We start from the raw sequence: 17,889 nt of genomic DNA, 5'->3' as shown, positions 1-17,889 counted from the left end.
TTTTTAATATAAAAAAAAAAAAGTAGTGGCTACAGGAGGAGATTTTGTCATCCTTCTCTGGATTCAAGTTCAGTTCAGGAATCTAACCTACAACTTTGGGGATAATGTCCTCACCACCAACCTGTAGAGTGTTTGAGACTATTCTAGCTTAACCCTGTCAGACCTGTGCAAAATACCATGGTCATTATGGAAAACACCCGTCAAGATTTGTTTTGCCACATGGTGAGCATATCTATTCAGTGGTTATTCAGTGCTCTATTCAATGGCTTTATATTCTCCTAAAGAGTTGAAGAGGTTTTGATCTGGGACAGTTTCTTTAATTTACATTAACACTCAGTGGGCAGAGTGTGGAAATATGCTGGGGAAAAGGATCATGATCCAGGATTCCTTTTCCTCTTTCCCCCTTACAGCTTTCAGATTAGTGCCTTTACTTTTAATTTTAATCCAAGGGAAATTTCAAGTTTTGTTGTGCGTGATGGCAAAGTTACAGTGGAGAAAGAGAAAGTAATGCCTGGTGGTTAGAGCAGTGAAATGAGAAGTTGCAGGCTTCTCTTCCCTGTAGCTGGAGAGGAAAGTGATCTTTGGGCTCCAGAAAAAATAAGATATATGAGAGAAGATAATTTTTTAAAATGTTCCTTATTTCTGCTAATTCTGTATTTTATTTGCCTAACATATTTTTTTATTTTCATTGAATATGGTTGTCATCTTGGAATAACTTCTTTGAGATTTCTGCAATGACCTCTATGTATTGAGCATTTTGATTTTGTCGTTGTGATACAATAGGAAATGGAAACAATGATTTAGGTTTCTTTAATTCATGTTTTGCATGTAAACTTTTGGGGTATCCTGTTTATAGTGCTCTTAAGATGCAGCCAGGCTGATTTTTGGCCCTGTCGTTCTGCAGACTTCAGTGGAAACATGCCCACTTAGCCCATGGCTGAAATTTGGCTCAGAGCTTGTTGGCTGCAGACAGTTGCTAAGTGAAACACAGGAGGTGTATTACATATCCAACAGCTCCTAGCTTTTTAGCTAGAATTACTAGAAAGTTTTTTGCTTTGTTTTTCAAACCCATAAAAGCCCATAGGAAAAGGCGATTGGAATTTGTAAACATTCCTGTATTTTCAAACAAGGCAGAATTTTAATAGAATTATATAAGAAAAGTCTGTTTTTCTTACATCTTACATTGATACAACCTGTTCAGAGCCAGTAAGACCTCTGAAATTTGCAGATCCATGTGCACAGTTCTTAGCAAATTGCATTGTCAACCATCCTGTTTGGAGGTTCCAGACAGTACAAGTAATGGGTGTTACCAGGCTGTACTGTAGTGCTGTAATTAGTTGTATGTTTTCTCCCTAGAGAGAAAAAGCAAAATGAGGGGAGCCAAGAACCTTGGGCTGTATTCAAATCTTACGTAAGGCAAGCAGTCTGGATTTGGGCCACTGTATCTTAAGAATTACAGGGAATATTTTATAAATCAGTGGTTCTGGTAGTCTGCCTTTACATGGTTCAGTCTGATAGATGGTTGCTGGCTCAGCATCAATTTAATCATTCTGGGTCTGATATATTTATTAAAAAGATGATTAAGGATTTCAGGTAAGGATTAAAATGACCTCATTAAAATTCAGATGCAGTTGACGTGTTTTGAGAAAAAAATTGTCAATTTTTTCTTGGTAACTGCTTGTTCTTATCACAGAACAGGTTGACCTGCAAAACTGTGCCAAGTAAAAAAGAGATGTCGTGGGCCGCATTGAAAACCATTTAGTGACACTGCATCATGGCTAGATTCCTGGGAGTTTGTCGACAGTCTGATGAAAATCAGGGGCTTGGTGTGCAAGGATGGCATAAATGAATGCAATATTGGATTTATGGTATTCTCTCAGGTGCTCATTTCTTCATCATGTCATTTCTTAGGTATTAGTGAGGCTAATTGACCATATTGAGAGAATTTTTTGGTGAAGGTTTTTGAGCAGCTGAACAAATCCCAGAACTGAACAGATGAAAGTTGAAGCTGAAAAAATCAATCTGGAATCATAGAATCATAGAATAGTTTGGGTTGGAAGGGACCTTTAAAGGTCATCTAGTCCAACCCCCCTGCCATGGGCAGGGACATCTTCAACTAGATCAGGTTGCTCAGAGCCCCGTCCAACCTGACCTGGAATGTTTCCAGGGATGGGGCATCCACCACCTCTCTGGGCAACCTGTGCCAGTGTTTCACCACCCTCAGTGTAAAAAATTCCTTCCTTATATCAGTGCTTCACCATCCTCAGCATAAAAAATTTCTTCCTTATATCTAGTCTAAATCTACCCCCTTTAGTCTAAAGCCATTCCCCCTTGTTCAGTTGCAACAGGCCCTGCTAAAAAGTCTGCCACCATCTTTTTTATAAGCCCCCTTTAAGCACTGATAGGCTACGATAAGGTCTCCCTGAAGCCTTCTCTTCTCTAGGCTGAACAACCCCAACTCTCTCAGCCTTTCTTCACAGGAGAGGTGTTCCATCCCCCTGATCATTTTTGTGACTAATTTTTTGTAACTGTGAAGATAGTTAACCAGTGAAACAACATCTTGGGTGTAGTGGTGGATTTTTTTCTCCTTGCATAAGACCTTCTTCTTCTAAAAGTTGCTGTAGTGTACTGGCTAGAGCCTTAGCTTGATGCTGAGAGTTGAGTTACAGACTACAGAGTCTGTATTAATACTCAGTTATTTCTTAATTAGGTCATATCCTTCCTTTGACATATATTGACAGTCTGGCTCTACCAAGGTCAGTGTAAGTTTTCTGTAGAAAGTAGTAAGTAGCAGCCTGAAGACTTTGAAAGCCCTCAAGGAATTTAGGCACATTCTTTTTATTGATTTCCATTGACAGTTGTGTAGCCAAATGCTGTAGTAACCTTTGAAAATTTCATCCAAAGTATTTGGTTTTGTGATTGCTGAAGTCCCAGCTGTGCACAGTGAAGATATGAGTCATTCTCTAGTGATGCTTAACAGTTCCACTGTGTGATGGCCTTGGGCCATCGGTTTGCACTAATGATGGTCTGTGAAGGTAAATAGCCCCCCCTACACTTAAAGGAGGGTTTGTTCCTTCTAAAGCATGAGATGGTATTTGGAGAGACTCAGCTGACATATGAGTTCCTCCTGCTTGTCTCTGTGGTGTGCAGTTGTGCTGGGGTGAGGGAAGTGACTGCTTATTCTAATCCAGAGCTGCCTATTCCTGGGAGTAAAGTGTTATCAATTTGAATATGAGAACAGATACTCTGTATGTGGTGAAAAAACATAGCTGTTATACACCCATACATAATGAAACACGTGGATTTTAGTGTACGTTTTCATCTATTGAACTGCGTAAATCTCTATGTTACAGTTTAAAATTCTCAGTAGCAGGTTCTGTCCTCCCATTTTTGTAGAGATTGAAAAGCTTTGGATAGATTATTGAGAAGAAAGGGGACTTGAGAAAACGAAATGAAACGGAGTGGTCTTAAGAAGATCATTCAGAAACTCTCTTTTCTCTGTCCGGTCAGAACAGGAGAGCACTCAATGAATTTGAATGAACAGACAAATTTCAGAACTGGTAAAACGAAATGGCTCTTGTATACAGACTGGACAGTACACCTGTGAAACTCATTGCTGCAGAAGGCTATTAAGGCCAAGAGTATAACAAACTTAAGAAAGAAATTGGATACTAGCAGGGTTATTACTGATATCCAGAATTATAATAATTAATGCTGTCAAAGTTTGAAAGAGATACTGTGTTTCGAGCTGTGGGGCACAGGGTAATCTCTGTCTGACAGATAGCAAGATGAGACTTGTGGAAAGATGATGTCATGTCTACCTTGCATTGGCTCTTATGCTACAGTCTAAACTTACTATGCTAGCAGTATACAAAAGTATTTGAACCTGTTCTCTGATTGCTTGTATCAATTACTGCGTACAAAGTCCTTTAAAATGTACATCCGTATCAACAGAAGTGATAGTCATCTAAAGCACTGCATTTAACAAATTAAGTCAGGAGTAAATGCAGCATGGTTGGATATCTTCCTAATTGTGTAGGTGTCAAAATGCTACCGACTCATATAAATGGTCTCACACTATGCTGAGCATACATACTGAGCATATGTGTCTGTTAGGGTGCATTGTGATTTTTTAAATACAGTTATTTTTTAGTGCAGGTTTTGCTGCTTAGTCACGTTGCTTTATTGGTAAGTCCAGTGTGTCACATTTTCTAGAGACAAGGTCTTACGCTACTGTCTGCTTTTTCCAAACAGAGCCACTTCTCAACTAGTGTGTAGTCTGCTGTGGAGCAGGGTGGGTGCCACTGGAAATAAAAGCCAAAATGACCTTGCGGTTAAAGTTCACTAACTCAAGAAATCCAACCAGAAAAAATGAATCCCAAGGCAATTCTTGTATGTGTTTCCCACCCACCTCTTATGACTGGGAAAGGAAGTAGAAAAAATCACACACAATAATGTGATTATTCTGTTACTCTGTTCTATTCTTCTATTCTATTCTATTCTATTCTATTCTGTTCTATGCTATTCTATTCTACTCTAGTTATACTTTTTTGCTGCAATGTTTTATGCTGGGTCTTGCAACTGGTTTTTAGTGTAACTTTAGGAATCTATAGAATAATAAGCACTATTATTTTATAATGTTCTGGCAGGATACGAGCATGATGTAGCTGTTTCCCTCAGTGATATAACACCAACATGACATGTGCAGACTTTTGCAAATAAACAGAACTAGATCTAATTCTGGGTGGGAACCAGAACCAGTACCAGAGTTAAACTTCAATTGCCTATTCTGTAAACAAACACTGCAGGAAGAAGTTGTCTCAGAACTTAACAGCTATTAAAGGAGGGCTCTAAGGGACCAAAGTTGTTTTTATTTTTGCTTACATGAGAGGTTTCATGTGAAATAATGTGTTAGTAGGAGCTGTGCAGGCTTGCACAGTGAAATGCTAATCTGTCATGTAGACCTTGTCCCAAGTGCTAGGGCCAGGAAGAAGTGGAGAGCTTTAGTCTCTTTGCACGTTCAGGTCTGGCAAGAGTAGTTGGAATCATTTTCAGAGGTGGTGTGGAAGTATAACTTTATAAAGCAAATGATCTCATTACTTCTCTCCTTGTTCCCTAACCAGCATAATTAATATCCAAATGTTCCCTAAGATTAGTTTTATTTCCTGCCCAGCTAGTTGACAGACACTGCTGAGATTTGAATTCACAGCAGGCGAGAGCAGATGGCTACCTTCGCTAACAGATTACTGCATCAACGCGTACAAACTGTCCAGCTCTGTCTCAATAAACTTCAACATATGATTTATAAAGTGAACATAATAGAAGAAATCCATGATGCCTGTAACGGGAATCGTATTACAGCACTACTTAAAGCACTGGGAGAATTGCCTAAGCAGTTATTGTATAGTCGTGTTGATCTTCAAATCTTATTAGGCAAGAAAGCATTGCCTGGAAAATTATTTGTCTTCTCTTTGGTATTACTTCCTCTCATTTAATTTTATTGAACTAATTAAGCTTAAAGGGAGATTTCCAATACATATAGCTTCTATTGAAGTTCTAGCAAACTTATTAATGTGTTCACACTGATTTGATGGTTAATTGTTTGTATGGGACTTTTTACAGAAGCAAAAAAGTCTCTGCTAAACTTCTGTACCCGCAAGTCCACGATGAAACTACTGTAACCTTAACTAAAAAATGACACAAAAAAACCCAAAACTGTTGTTTCAGAAAAAGAAAAGTCACTGAAAGATCATGCATACATATCCAGCACAGCAGATAAGCTTCATTATTTGAGATGATAAATTGCAAGTAAAATTTGCCTGGAACAGTTGATGAGAAATGCCTCATAAAGGAGGCCAAGGCTTTTTACAGAGTGTAGCAGCTCCAAATGATGGCACAGTATCTTTTAAGAAAGATACAATATTTCTAGCATGTTGCATAATCATATGCTATGTAAATAAATATGAAATGTGAGGTCCTCTGTGCCTGAAGTCTATTGATATTGCTGGCATTATTTTTGAAGAGGGTCAGTCTATAATTCCTTCTGGTTTTGTAAGCATTCAGCAAATATTTACTCTTTGGGAAGCTCCCATTGCTTTGAGTGCTGAAGAATGAAATACAGAGTGATTTGTAGCTCTGTGAGATGGAGGGGGAGTCCTGATTCTTGCAAAATCTGTGCTTGTTTCCTGGTGAGTGGTACCATCTCACTGCTTTTCTGCTTTCTTGAGGACAATAGCTCAGTCTGCTATTGTCCTTTCTCTCCTCTGGTTTGATCTGTTCAGTGCTCTGTTTCCCTCACTTTGTACTTAAGATCTAGGTTTTGCCTTGCTCTCTGTGAGCTGTGTCCCTGTATGAGAGGGAAGGCTGCAATTTCTTGTGTGATACTGGGAGCTAATGGGATTTTCCTGTTAGTGTTGTGGAGAACAGTGGGAATACCACAATGTCAGTTCGTGGAAAATAGAGGTTGCTTTGCAGCTGTTACAAAGAAGCAGATTAAATTTCCTGTTTTAAAGAATAAGGGAAGGGGTTTTTTTTTATTTTAAAGTTAAAAACTGAAGTTAGGATAACTTCTGTTTGCCCACCTGAAACATTTCCCTATATAATTAGCTTAATGTATTTCCACATGCAGTAATGTTTTCTTAGGTTGTGAAGCGGAGGAGGCACAGAAAAATGTTATGTAGTGGCTTAAAGATTATATGTTTCCAAAGATGCTGTTTGTACTCCCTGACTGAATAGTAACTGACCACAGTGAATATCTGATTTAGCGGTGTTTTTGCTTGCATTTATACAGCTTGCTTATAATTGAGTGGTATCTATTTCTGTCAAATACAAATACATGTGGGTTTTTTTGTTGTTGTTTCTATCGCAGACTTGCCCTCAGCAAACTTAAGCAATTACAACATCACCGTGGTAGAAGGAAAGAGCATCACATTGTACTGTGATACTACTGGCGGGCCACCCCCTAATGTGTCCTGGGTGCTCACTAATCTTGTTTCAAATCATGAGGTAAGTTTCATATTCAAATACGTGACAATTCAGAGAGGGGAGATACCTGCTGAAAGATGGAATGAAGGTTCATGTCCAGCTTTAGTTAACTTTTTATTAAAAAGATGAAATAAAAAATTAGTGTTGGGATTACATTTATTTCTCAGTTACTTTCAATCCAGGGTGACTGCCACAGTACTTTGGAGAACGACAGACATTCGTTCCTCGAGACCCTGTTTTGTACTCTGGTTTTTGGATGTTCACTTGTAAATTACAGTACTGTAAATTTTTGAGAGTAATGTGGATCACAGTACTGAAACACAAGGGCTTTCTTATTATCACTGATATCTGCATACAGAGACTAAATCTAATTGACCCTAATCATGAAAAAAGCTTTGTGTCTCTAATTTTATTATATTTTCATGCCAAAAGTTTGGTGTGTTGGAATTTGTTTGGATGTTCACTTGTAAATTACAGTACTGTAAATTTTTGAGAGTAATGTGGATCACAGTACTGAAACACAAGGGCTTTCTTATTATCACTGATATCTGCATACAGAGACTAAATCTAATTGACCCTAATCATGAAAAAAGCTTTGTGTCTCTAATTTTATTATATTTTCATGCCAAAAGTTTGGTGTGTTGGAATTTGATAAATATTTTCCTTCAACAAACAAAGCAACAGTAAATATTTTGTGCCTTGTTTAATTTTCCTTCAACAAACAAAGCAACAACAGGAAGCCTTGGAAAATGAAGTGAAGGTTTTACTAAAAAGAATGGCAAGTTTTTTTAATGAAGTATGAAGATGTTTCCTCCATAAAATCATCTAGGCAGGGGGAATTTTGTTTTCTGAGATCTTTCTGTTCTGTGTCCCTACTTTAGGCTGTGTGCACACTGGAGATAGAATGATTAAGTTCTTTCTGATGGAAGTGTTAATAAGGAGAGGCATATAAGCAGATCTTCAACGTGCAGCTGCTGACCTCTTAAATTGCAATTATTTACACAGTGGGCAAGGCCCTTTGTTATTTACAATTTTATGGCATTGGCTTTCCTATATTCATGATGGTGCAGACTGCCTAAAGCTTCCTGGTCTGTACAAAGTGTGGGATGTGTAGTTCCAAAACTGTTCCTGTAGTGCAGAAGAGATAGGACCTCTGGAGTCTTGTAATCTTTGTACTTTCTTCCTTGAGGTCATTATATCGGGCCTGTATAGAATTTGACTTGCCTGTCTTTCAGCTCTCATAAGTAAGAGCTCTGTAGAGCTCTAGTATTATTTTTAAAATTTTCTCTAATCTGTAAAACTACCCAAAGGTATCAGTCGTCATCAAGAACAAGAAATTAAAACAGTTTGGGGAACCTATGCCAAGTTGTGCTTTTTCTCTCTCTTTTTCTCTCTTTCTCTTTTTCTCTTTTTCTCTTTTTCTCTTTTTCTCTTTTTCTCTTTTTCTCTTTTTCTCTTCCTCTCTTTTTCTCTTTTTCTCTTTTTCTCTTTTTCTCTTTTTCTCTTTTTCTCTTTTTCTTTTTTCTCTTTTTCTCTTTTTCTCTTTTTCTCTTTTTCTCTTTTTCTCTTTTTCTCTTTTTCTCTTTTTCTTTTCCTTTTTCTTTTCCTTTTCCTTTTTTTCTTTTTCTGAGTTACAAGCCAAAACAAATGTGGGATGCTGTTCAGAAAGTGAGATCACCTCATTTTTTAACCCTCCTATCTTTGAAATGCCGTGGTCAGTTTGCTTCAAGATTTCCAGAAATATTCTGTCCTGGCATAACTTCATCTTGAGATTTCAGAGGGTCTTATAATACAGGCTAGCTACAACCTTAGCCATGGAGCACAGTAGTCTTTTCAGTAGCAGAAGAATGAGCGCCTTTTAAACCTCATTTGCCATTCACAACTATCCTTCCCTTTTCTGTGAGTGTTGTTTTTGGTTTCCTTTCTCTCACTTCCCTATCTCAGTTTCTGCCTCCCTTTTCTTCACCTCCTATGCTGCTTTTGCCTGTTTTCTCTCTCTTTCCTGTTTTACAGAGAGACGTTAACAAAAGTTAAAACTAAACTCTAGTCCCGCAAACCTAACTGTATGCTCTCAGTTTCTGTGCTGATGTATAATCCGATTGACGTTGGTTAGATTTTTCTTGCTCTAGGTTTCAGCCCTGAGCCTGCGATTGTGCCCCTCTGCTTTCAGTCCAGCTTTGAGCACTGCTCACCTCTGTGAGTTGCACATAGAGAAGTGTGTAATGGCATGGTTGCTTTTCCACTCACCTCCCCCAGTGTCACACTGAAATCAAAGGGACATTTAACTTAAGTGGAGTTCAGGTGTCATCTCGAGGTTCAAAATTCTGGTCCCACAGGACTGTATGCAGGAGTGTTCCCGCATGTCCCCATTGGCTGCCACTGAAAGTCACTGTGGTTTTACAGATGCAGCGTGTTATTTGTTTTTGTTCTGTGCAGCACTGAAGTGTATGTGTACACTAAGAAAAGTACCTCAAAAGTAGTTTTTAATAATGATCCTAATTATTGTTTATTTTCTGAATGTGTTTTGGTTCCTTTCCTTTTTAAGAAAATAGTCTCGCATTTTATAAAAAAGTTAAGTATGGAAATAGTAATTATTTGGAGATGTTATGAAGGACCTGATTTAAAAAAATGAGAGTCTTTAACAACTAGCTTTGCTAGCTTTTTTCTTTTTTTTGTAACTCAGCCGTATTTCTTTATTCAGTGTTGCATAGCTGCATATTCAATATGGCATTTAAGGCTGTAAATGGGCACTGAGCTTTCTCAGAATCATAAGAATCAAGATTTCTAAGAATCATAATTCTTACCTTAATTAGCCTGTGCTTAAACACATAAAACAGTACTTGGGCAGTAGCTTAGGTAGTAGAAGGTATGTAATTTCTTGTGGAAGGGTTCATGAGAAGAATCATAGAATCATAGACTCATTAAGGTTGGAAAAGACCTCTAAGATCATCGAGTCCAACCGTCAACCCAACACCACCATGCCCACTAAACCATGTCCCTAAGTGCCGCATCTACACATCTTTTAAATACTTCCAGGGATGGGGACTCAACCACTTCCCTGGGCAGCCTGTTCCAATGTTTAACCACTCTTTCAGTAAAGAAGATGCTTTCAAGAGAAATTTGGCTGAGTAGGAGGGAGAAGACACATTGTTGTCAAGGTGGAGTAGAGCCCAGAAGGCAGCAGGGGAAGAGATTTCGTAAGTGTAAAGGAAAGAGACAAAAGGAAGAGTAAAGCAAGTATTGAACAGAATATAGGCGGGAAGAAAAAGTTCAAGGGGAGCAGAGATAGACCACAGAAATGAGTCATGAAGTGGAAGAGAGGGATGAGCAAGGGTATGGGTAGAGAAAAAAACATTTGTGTAGAGGGGAAGAAGTGTTTAAAAAAAAAGGCAGAAACTGAAAGTGACAGGACTGCAAAATGGTTGAGTGCAGTGTTTGTAGCAGGACTTTTGGAGCTTTGAATCCACTGCCACTGATGGTTACAATTGGTTCTGTAGGTGTTTTGTGTCTGTTTGGATAAGACACTAAAGTAAGGCTTTGATTAATTGTGGACTGATACAGCTAAAAGGAAGGGAGAATGAAAAATGCCATTCAGCTGTGGCCAGTGATTCCCTCCCTCTTCTTTGTTCTTTATGCCGCGGTTGACACATAGATGTTTTTCTGATCACTTGTAGAGTGACACAAGTAAGAACCCTGCCTCGCTAACCATAAAGAATGTTTCATCCATGGACAGTGGACTGTGGATCTCCTGCGTAGCAGAGAACATTGTGGGAGAGGACCAAGCCTCTGCTGAGCTCACGGTATTCTGTACGTACACAGGCCTCTATACAGTTCCCGAGGCCGAACTGCATTGGCAGCAACTGTTTTGGGTATAAATATTTTTTGGGCATGCAGGTTGTTGAAACAAAAACTTTTAAGGCATGTGAACTATCTACTGCAGTTAATGCTGGGAGTAGCCCAACCAGCAGTTGTTGTGTTTATCTTTTTCAGCCCTGCGTTCTACAAAAAATGTATTTCTAAATGCTTTATCTTCCAGTTAGAGTGATATGTAAGTAGAGGTCTGAAACCCAAAATACTCAGTGGCACTGTCAGTGTGGGAAGGTTTGTAATGATGTGCATGTACATACACACTGTCTTAGGAATTAAGAAGTGTGAAGGCATCAAAAGGCTCATAGAATTAATTATAAGAGACTACAAATGTTTAAGTTCCTATTATCTAAAGCAACAACTGCTTTGTTCAAAAAATAACACACTTGCAACATTCGTACTGCCAGATGTAAATTTATTTGTCATAGCTTTGAATAATATAGTTATTTGTCCAGGCCAAGGAAGGGGGAAGGGACACGTAGTGCAGAGGCACTGGCTTCTTAGATCTAAGCTCCAGCTTGAATTCATTTTATGTGAACTAGACAGCATGTTTTCACAAGTTGCAACCCTCTGTTTAATTGAAGATGGGAATGGAACGCTTTGTAGATGGCAAACTTTGTTCAGCATGTGCTCATGACAGAGTAAACTAGAAAAATCACTGTAGATGTAGGTTTGTAGGTTGAAATTGGATATGTAATAGCTGTGGGAAGGGACGTAAACTAGAAATGTTTGAACAGTGTAAATGAGATTCTGAGCTTGGCACTGCTATGCGTGGTAAAAGGGAGTGTAACTAGATGAAATTGGATGCAGTTAATAATAAATATCAAGGAAAATTTCCCAATAGTGAAATAATGGGGAAAGTGTTGGAATAATCTCCTGAGGGAAACAGAACAAATCTGTAAACTTGAGGCATTTAGCAGGTTTGAACAAAGAATGTGAAAATGTATAGTAGAAAATAGTCTTTCCCTGACAGAAGAATCCAGGGAATTAAGTCATCTGTTCTGGCTTTGATTCTGTGAAGAAAATAATCTGAAAGTTTGGATCCCTAGCTGAATATGTTTCCAGTACTACTTGCTTTTGGCCAACTTTAAAATATTTTCAATACTGTTGTGTTCCTTCAGCACTCCTCTGCACCATTTTTTCAGCAGAGTAAAGCTAAACTGTCTCTCTCCCCCTTCTCAGTGATCCAGTAACTGAACTTCCCACACCTTACGTGGTTTAAGTGCTTTAACAGGTGTTCAGTCTTTGTCTGAAACTAGTTTGTTTTGTTTCTTTCTAAAGAACGGCTTCATTTCAGTTGTGAGCATTGTACCCTAGGCAGAGCAGGTGGGTTCCTGTGTGAGTATCCTCCAAATAGGTATCATTCCTACTAATAACATACTTTTGTACTGATGAATGAAAAATACTTCCCTGATAACTTTGGGGGGAGGGAGGGAAGGGAGGAAGGACATGTTCAGAATATTCTGATGTTCTTCACTCTTTTTTCCAATATAGTTGCACCAAATATCACGTTTATTGAATCTCCAACCCCGGACCACCACTGGTGTATTCCATTCACTGTGAAAGGGAACCCTAAGCCCACATTGCAGTGGTTCTATGAAGGGGCTATACTGAATGAGTCTGAATACATCTGTACTAAAATACATGTTATCAATCAAAGTGAATACCATGGCTGCCTTCAGCTGGACAATCCTACCCACCTGAATAATGGTGCTTATACCTTACTGGCAAAGAATGAGTACGGAGAGGATGAAAAACGGGTTGATGCTCATTTCATGTCAGTGCCTGGAGATGGTGAGTATAATTTTTTTTTTTTATGTTAGCAATTGCAAATTGATGAGACTGTGGAGACAGTGCTCCTGGCCAGTTTAACTCTTTTGGAGGAAGCTTTTTATATGATTTTTTTTTTCCCTCTCTGAATGAACGTCTTCAAGATTAGTTGTAAAATAATGTTTTTATTGAGCATTTTCTTCTTGTTTATAGTTTCTCAAGAGAGGCCGTGCTAGTGCTCTGTAAATCTTCCCTTTCAGTAACCATCCTCAGTGCCAGCTAAGGCTAGTAAAATGGTGCTGTTTCTGAAGTGTTTTCTCAAGCCTCAATTCTGATCCTGGAAAGCACTGAGTGCCAGTTCAGCCACTCTCTAAGGTTTCTGCACTGCATGTGAATGCAACTAGACAGTGTATCCAAGGACACGGGGGATGCCTATGTAGCATCTAGTGCTTTGTTGCAAAATCAATAGTGCAGTCCAGTGAGTTGATGATAATGTGTTGTTTAGGACACCAGAGGGAGCTGGAGAGAAAACAAGTATCCCAGAGGCAGGATGGACAAAGTCTCGGGTCCTCACAGGCATTTTGATGTCCAATTCCCATTCATTTTGGTGGAGGTTGGGCACCTACATGCCTAGGAATATCTGTGCTCAGGATGGTTGCTGTTAAATATAAGCATCTTCAGTTGCTAAAGGCTCTGCCTCAGCCCTTCGAAATGTTATGTGAGCAGGGTCAAGGTGAACTAACTCATTGAACTGCAGGGACTACTGTAAATGATTGATGTTCACCGTGGTTTGATCGTTTCCCACATCTTCAAAACCATATGTGAAGTGACTGTAAGAGTAAGAAGGCATACATGTAAGCATATTGCTGTATGTGGAAAAAACTCTTGAGTGGACCTTGCACAGCTGGAGTGGAAATAAAGGCATGGTTTTGTGCAAATAATTGCACAGTCATATCTGAAAATATGAGCATGTGTGTACCTTTGGCTTTTTAGCCATGGGACATAAATAGCCACCGTCTTTTCTGAAACAGCAATGTGCAGTGCTAATGTTATCTGGCAGAAAAAAAAGGTGAATATTTAAATTCTCTCTCCTACATTGCAGGCTACAGGCAGTAAAAATATGGTCTGTATTTAACGTTTTTCCCTATCAGCTCAGTCTGCTATAGGGAGAGAGACGGCAGGTCTCCTGCTTTCCCAGCCTTAGAAGGAGAAGGTGAAGAGCTGATACAACCAGGCTTTATTTACTCCTGCTGTCCTTAGTGCTCCTCTCCCCTTTTTTCTCTGGAGTTCTTCCTTAAATAGACGCATTACAGAAACATGCCATGGTTTCAGCTACTGGCATCCTGCAATACTGCATTATAACAGTTCAGTAAAACAGTTCACCTCATAGAAGTTCTGTGTACGATAGAGGCTCTCTTACACCCTGATTATTTAATATGAACCTGGCTTCACTTTCTTAACAGAATAACAGTTTCTCTAATACATTTAGGTGAATTTCTCATTTTTTGTCTTTGATCCAAATCCCTTTTACTATCCTGTTTTGCCTTTATGCTTCTCCCCTGTGCACTGAAAATTTCCCAGTTGTGGCCTTTTAAATCAGTAAATAGAACTGTAGGTATCCTCCAAATTAGAAAGAGAGCATTATTTATTTGTTCCATCCTCTTTATACTTATAAGGAATATAAGTCTCCCAAGATAACCTGTGCTGTGTTCTTTAAGCATTTCCCAAGCTCTATGGTGGATTAAGCTTCACAAAAAGAGTATAGAGGAAACTGGACTATGTATAGACAGGATGTAATTGCATTAGAAATCAGTTCATGCATAGTGGATGGCACCAAACCAGTCTTAAAAATTAACAACAGAGGAAATTGCTTATCTACTTAACCTCCTCAATATTGTTTTTATTAGTGGGGCTTTTTCCAATTAGAATCATGGCGTTGAGCTTTAGAAAACGTCACAACGTTGTTGTCTCCTCCACTGACGCTGGCATAAAAGCAAATGTTAAAAAATTATAATCCTCTGTGCATTGTATTACAATTTTTGTTTTAAACTATTACTATTTAAAGCACTGTCAGGCTTTTTCAAACCCTTAAAAGGCTTTTTCAGTGCTGTCGTTACTGTGTAGTTTCTTCTTTTGGCCCACATATTGTACAATGAAGCATAAAGATTAAGGCCCACGCCCTGGTATTATGTTCATTTCCGTGCCTTCATGACTGAATTAAATACCAGCCCTGATGTTTCATGGGGTGGGGTATACTCACTGAGCTTTAAACTGATTCTTCAGTTATTGCATCACTTACAGGCAAATGCTCTGAAGGTAAAAATGAAAGAAAATTTAACACACATACCCCCCACCTATAATCCATATGTCTGTCTAAATTAAATACAACTAAGTCTGAAGCATGTTCTATCATCAACAGTGTAATATTCCACTTTCAGAGTTGCGTCAAACATGATGAAGACGTGATTTGTGCTAAGATGCTCTCAACTTCCAGCATGCTACCTGCAGAACGTTTTTCACTGGTCTGAGGATGCAGGCATAAAGGAGAAGGATTGGGATCCTCTGTAGTGGGATTTGGATTGAGTTAATGATAACATAGTTAATGTTGTAAATTAAGACTTTGTTTTAAATACGAAGGCCTGGAAGAATAAATTTCATATTCTATTAGCTACATTTTAAACTAGCTTTAATCTGCTAAAGTTCTTGGATTCCTGTGAAACTGTTCTTGCTGAGGATGACTTGATTATTTGAGACTACGCTGCAGCAAACAGTAAGCAAGAAATGTTCATGTTTTATTCTGGAGGCTGTTCTCATAGTTCATCCAAAACAGCTAATGAATGTGGGAGGGATTTTTACCAATAATAAGTATTTTTAATTAAGCTTATTCATCTACCAGCTCTCTACTCCAAAATTCAGCTGAAGGAATCCAAGTCACATAATATCTTGTCAAAGTAAAAGAGTATGTTGAATATGCCTTAGAAGTAGCATCTTGCTTTTGCAGCATAACAACATGGGGCTGTTTTGCAGAAGTATGTTTTTGGATTGAGTCTTTTGCTGCTGCTTTACTCTGAAAATGTCAACTTTATAAAGAAAGAAGCAAGCAAACCAAGCGCAGTTGATGTAGTTTATAAAGATGAGTGAATAGGATAAGTCTCTTAATAGTTTATTTACACAACAACCTGTTGCAACAGGGACCAAAACAACAATGGTCTTCTGTGTTTGCTTTAAAAATAATTGTGTGTAAATGTGCAAAATTACTGTGGTGCAGTTTAATGTTAAAATAGCTTCAACTGATGTTTTGATGATCGAGGAGATGATATGTTTTTAGGTATGGAATACTAAACAGAAATTTGGGGTTTGTTCAGCATCTTGATTTTTGCAACTTTATTTGAAGTGTTTAGTTATATAAAAGGTATTTGAATGGAGTTGATTACTTCCTAGTTTATATCCCTGTCAGGAGTTAGGGGTTAAACTAATCTGATTACTTTATCCTAATTCCAGTAAACAGTAACAAAAATGTTGCCATTTAACTCGGGAATAAAGGCCTGGGAATTTTGTTGTTGTTTTTCCCTTCATATTACAGAAGGTAAATAAAATACTGTCTTTCAGCAGATGGATATTTTATGCGGCAAAAACCGAATCCATGAACTTTTATGGACAGAAAACCCTGGTCAGAAGTTGCTTGAGGACAGATAGTACAAGCTTTCTTCACTTGTTATTTATTTCTGCAGATGGACATGACAGTTCTCATGGGGTCTATTAACCTATATCTCTGGATACTAGAATATCTTCAAATGCATTTAAAAATAAACCTAACTATCTGCTGCCATTCTGCAAATAGGTTGCAACTCTGTTTAGTATTTTCAGCACAGATTCTCACGCTGCTGACATAAGCAGAAACAACAGTGTCCTGGTCATACTTCACGGTGGCTTTATCCCAGTGCTATGGATTTACTGTATAGTACTATAAACAGAATTACGCTTTTTGAAGTTTGATTCATCTTTAGAGATTTTAACTATCTGTTAATTTTATTTCCAAACCAACAAATAGAAAGAGTAAGAATATAGAAGAGATGATTAGGAGCCTACTACATAAGCTATGCTATAAATACATTCTAGACCAGAATGAACGGGTATGTTGAAATACAGCACAAGTATCTTTCAAAGCGTGAATAGTCTAATAGTATGCTAATTTCAGTGGGCGTTCTGTGCATTATACTCACATATGTGCTCAGCCTCACATATGTGCAGTAATTAGAAAAAGCTGCAAACTGGAACTACTAAAATTTAGAAAAGTGTAGACTAGACGGGTATCCATTTGCTTGTGTAAAGGCTGGCTTCTGAGACATCTGACACTTTTGGTAAGAGTTCTGTCTGTCTATCAGCTGTGCAGCTGGCTGTTGGAAGCATCCTTTTACAAAGCGAATGAAATGGTGCTGCTTAGGTCATTGCTACCTCTAGCCCTTAATTTGCCAGCCCTTAATTTGCCAGCTCGCAGCCAAATCAGTTTGCTCTTACGGTGATTTAATAGCAAAATTTTTTACCAGGTAAAAGTCAGTGATTGTTAATGCTCACTGAAGTCTGCTTCCACTTAAGGTCAGAGAGAATTTTACCATTGATTTTTCAACAGGAATAGTTATTGTTGCACTTATTGCAGATATACATTAGCAGCGGAAAGCAGAATTTTGCCTGGTTGGGAAATATGCCTGCCTTTGCCAGAGCTAGTGCCCTGTGCATTACCTGTTTCACATGAAGCAAAATATTAAACTTTGGGATAGCTCTAAAATGGTTGTAAACGTAATCTGATAAACAGATATTGCAGTATATTGATGTTGCTTTGCATTTGTGTAGGTGCTGATCGTTGCTATTGAAAATAACTTGTCAACTCTTAAAAAAACTCCTAAAGAAACTCTTATTCTTCCAGCATTTGCAATCTATTTACAAAGGCTTTTTCTTTTTTTTTTCTCTTCTCCATGTACAGGTAGTGGCCCAATTGTGGATCCAGACGTTTATGGTATATATTTGATTTCCTTTTTCTTTTATTTTAATGATAGAAATGAAGGAACTGAAACCATTAAAAGGTTGAATGTCAGGCTCAGTTAAATTGAAATGGCACATATTATAACACAATTGTAAAAGGTACTTCGTATTTTTGGTTCTTCTCCTGCCTTATATTATCTGAGATAAATGAGGGCAATACGACGTTTTACTTACTCTGCTGCTTTTGATTCACATTAGGAGAAGCATAAATCCACTGCTACAAATGGT

General features: G+C 38.2%; 1 protein-coding gene across 1 annotated transcript in view; it reads left to right on the top strand.

Annotated features, from left to right (window-relative positions):
- Positions 1-17,889, top strand: part of NTRK2 (neurotrophic receptor tyrosine kinase 2) — a 189,340-nt gene that overhangs the window by 18,819 nt on the left and 152,632 nt on the right. The window contains exons 5-8 of the mRNA XM_009273172.2: positions 6,869-7,005; positions 10,659-10,791; positions 12,346-12,645; positions 17,603-17,635. Coding sequence (XP_009271447.1) covers positions 6,869-7,005; positions 10,659-10,791; positions 12,346-12,645; positions 17,603-17,635 — 603 coding nt within the window. The remainder of the gene's footprint in view (positions 1-6,868; positions 7,006-10,658; positions 10,792-12,345; positions 12,646-17,602; positions 17,636-17,889) is intronic.

The sequence above is a fragment of the Aptenodytes forsteri genome, unplaced genomic scaffold, assembly GCF_000699145.1.
Source record: "Aptenodytes forsteri isolate BGI_AS27 unplaced genomic scaffold, ASM69914v1 Scaffold154, whole genome shotgun sequence".
NCBI classification, from domain to species: Eukaryota; Metazoa; Chordata; class Aves; order Sphenisciformes; family Spheniscidae; genus Aptenodytes; species Aptenodytes forsteri.
This window is presented reverse-complemented; position numbering and strand designations above follow the sequence as displayed.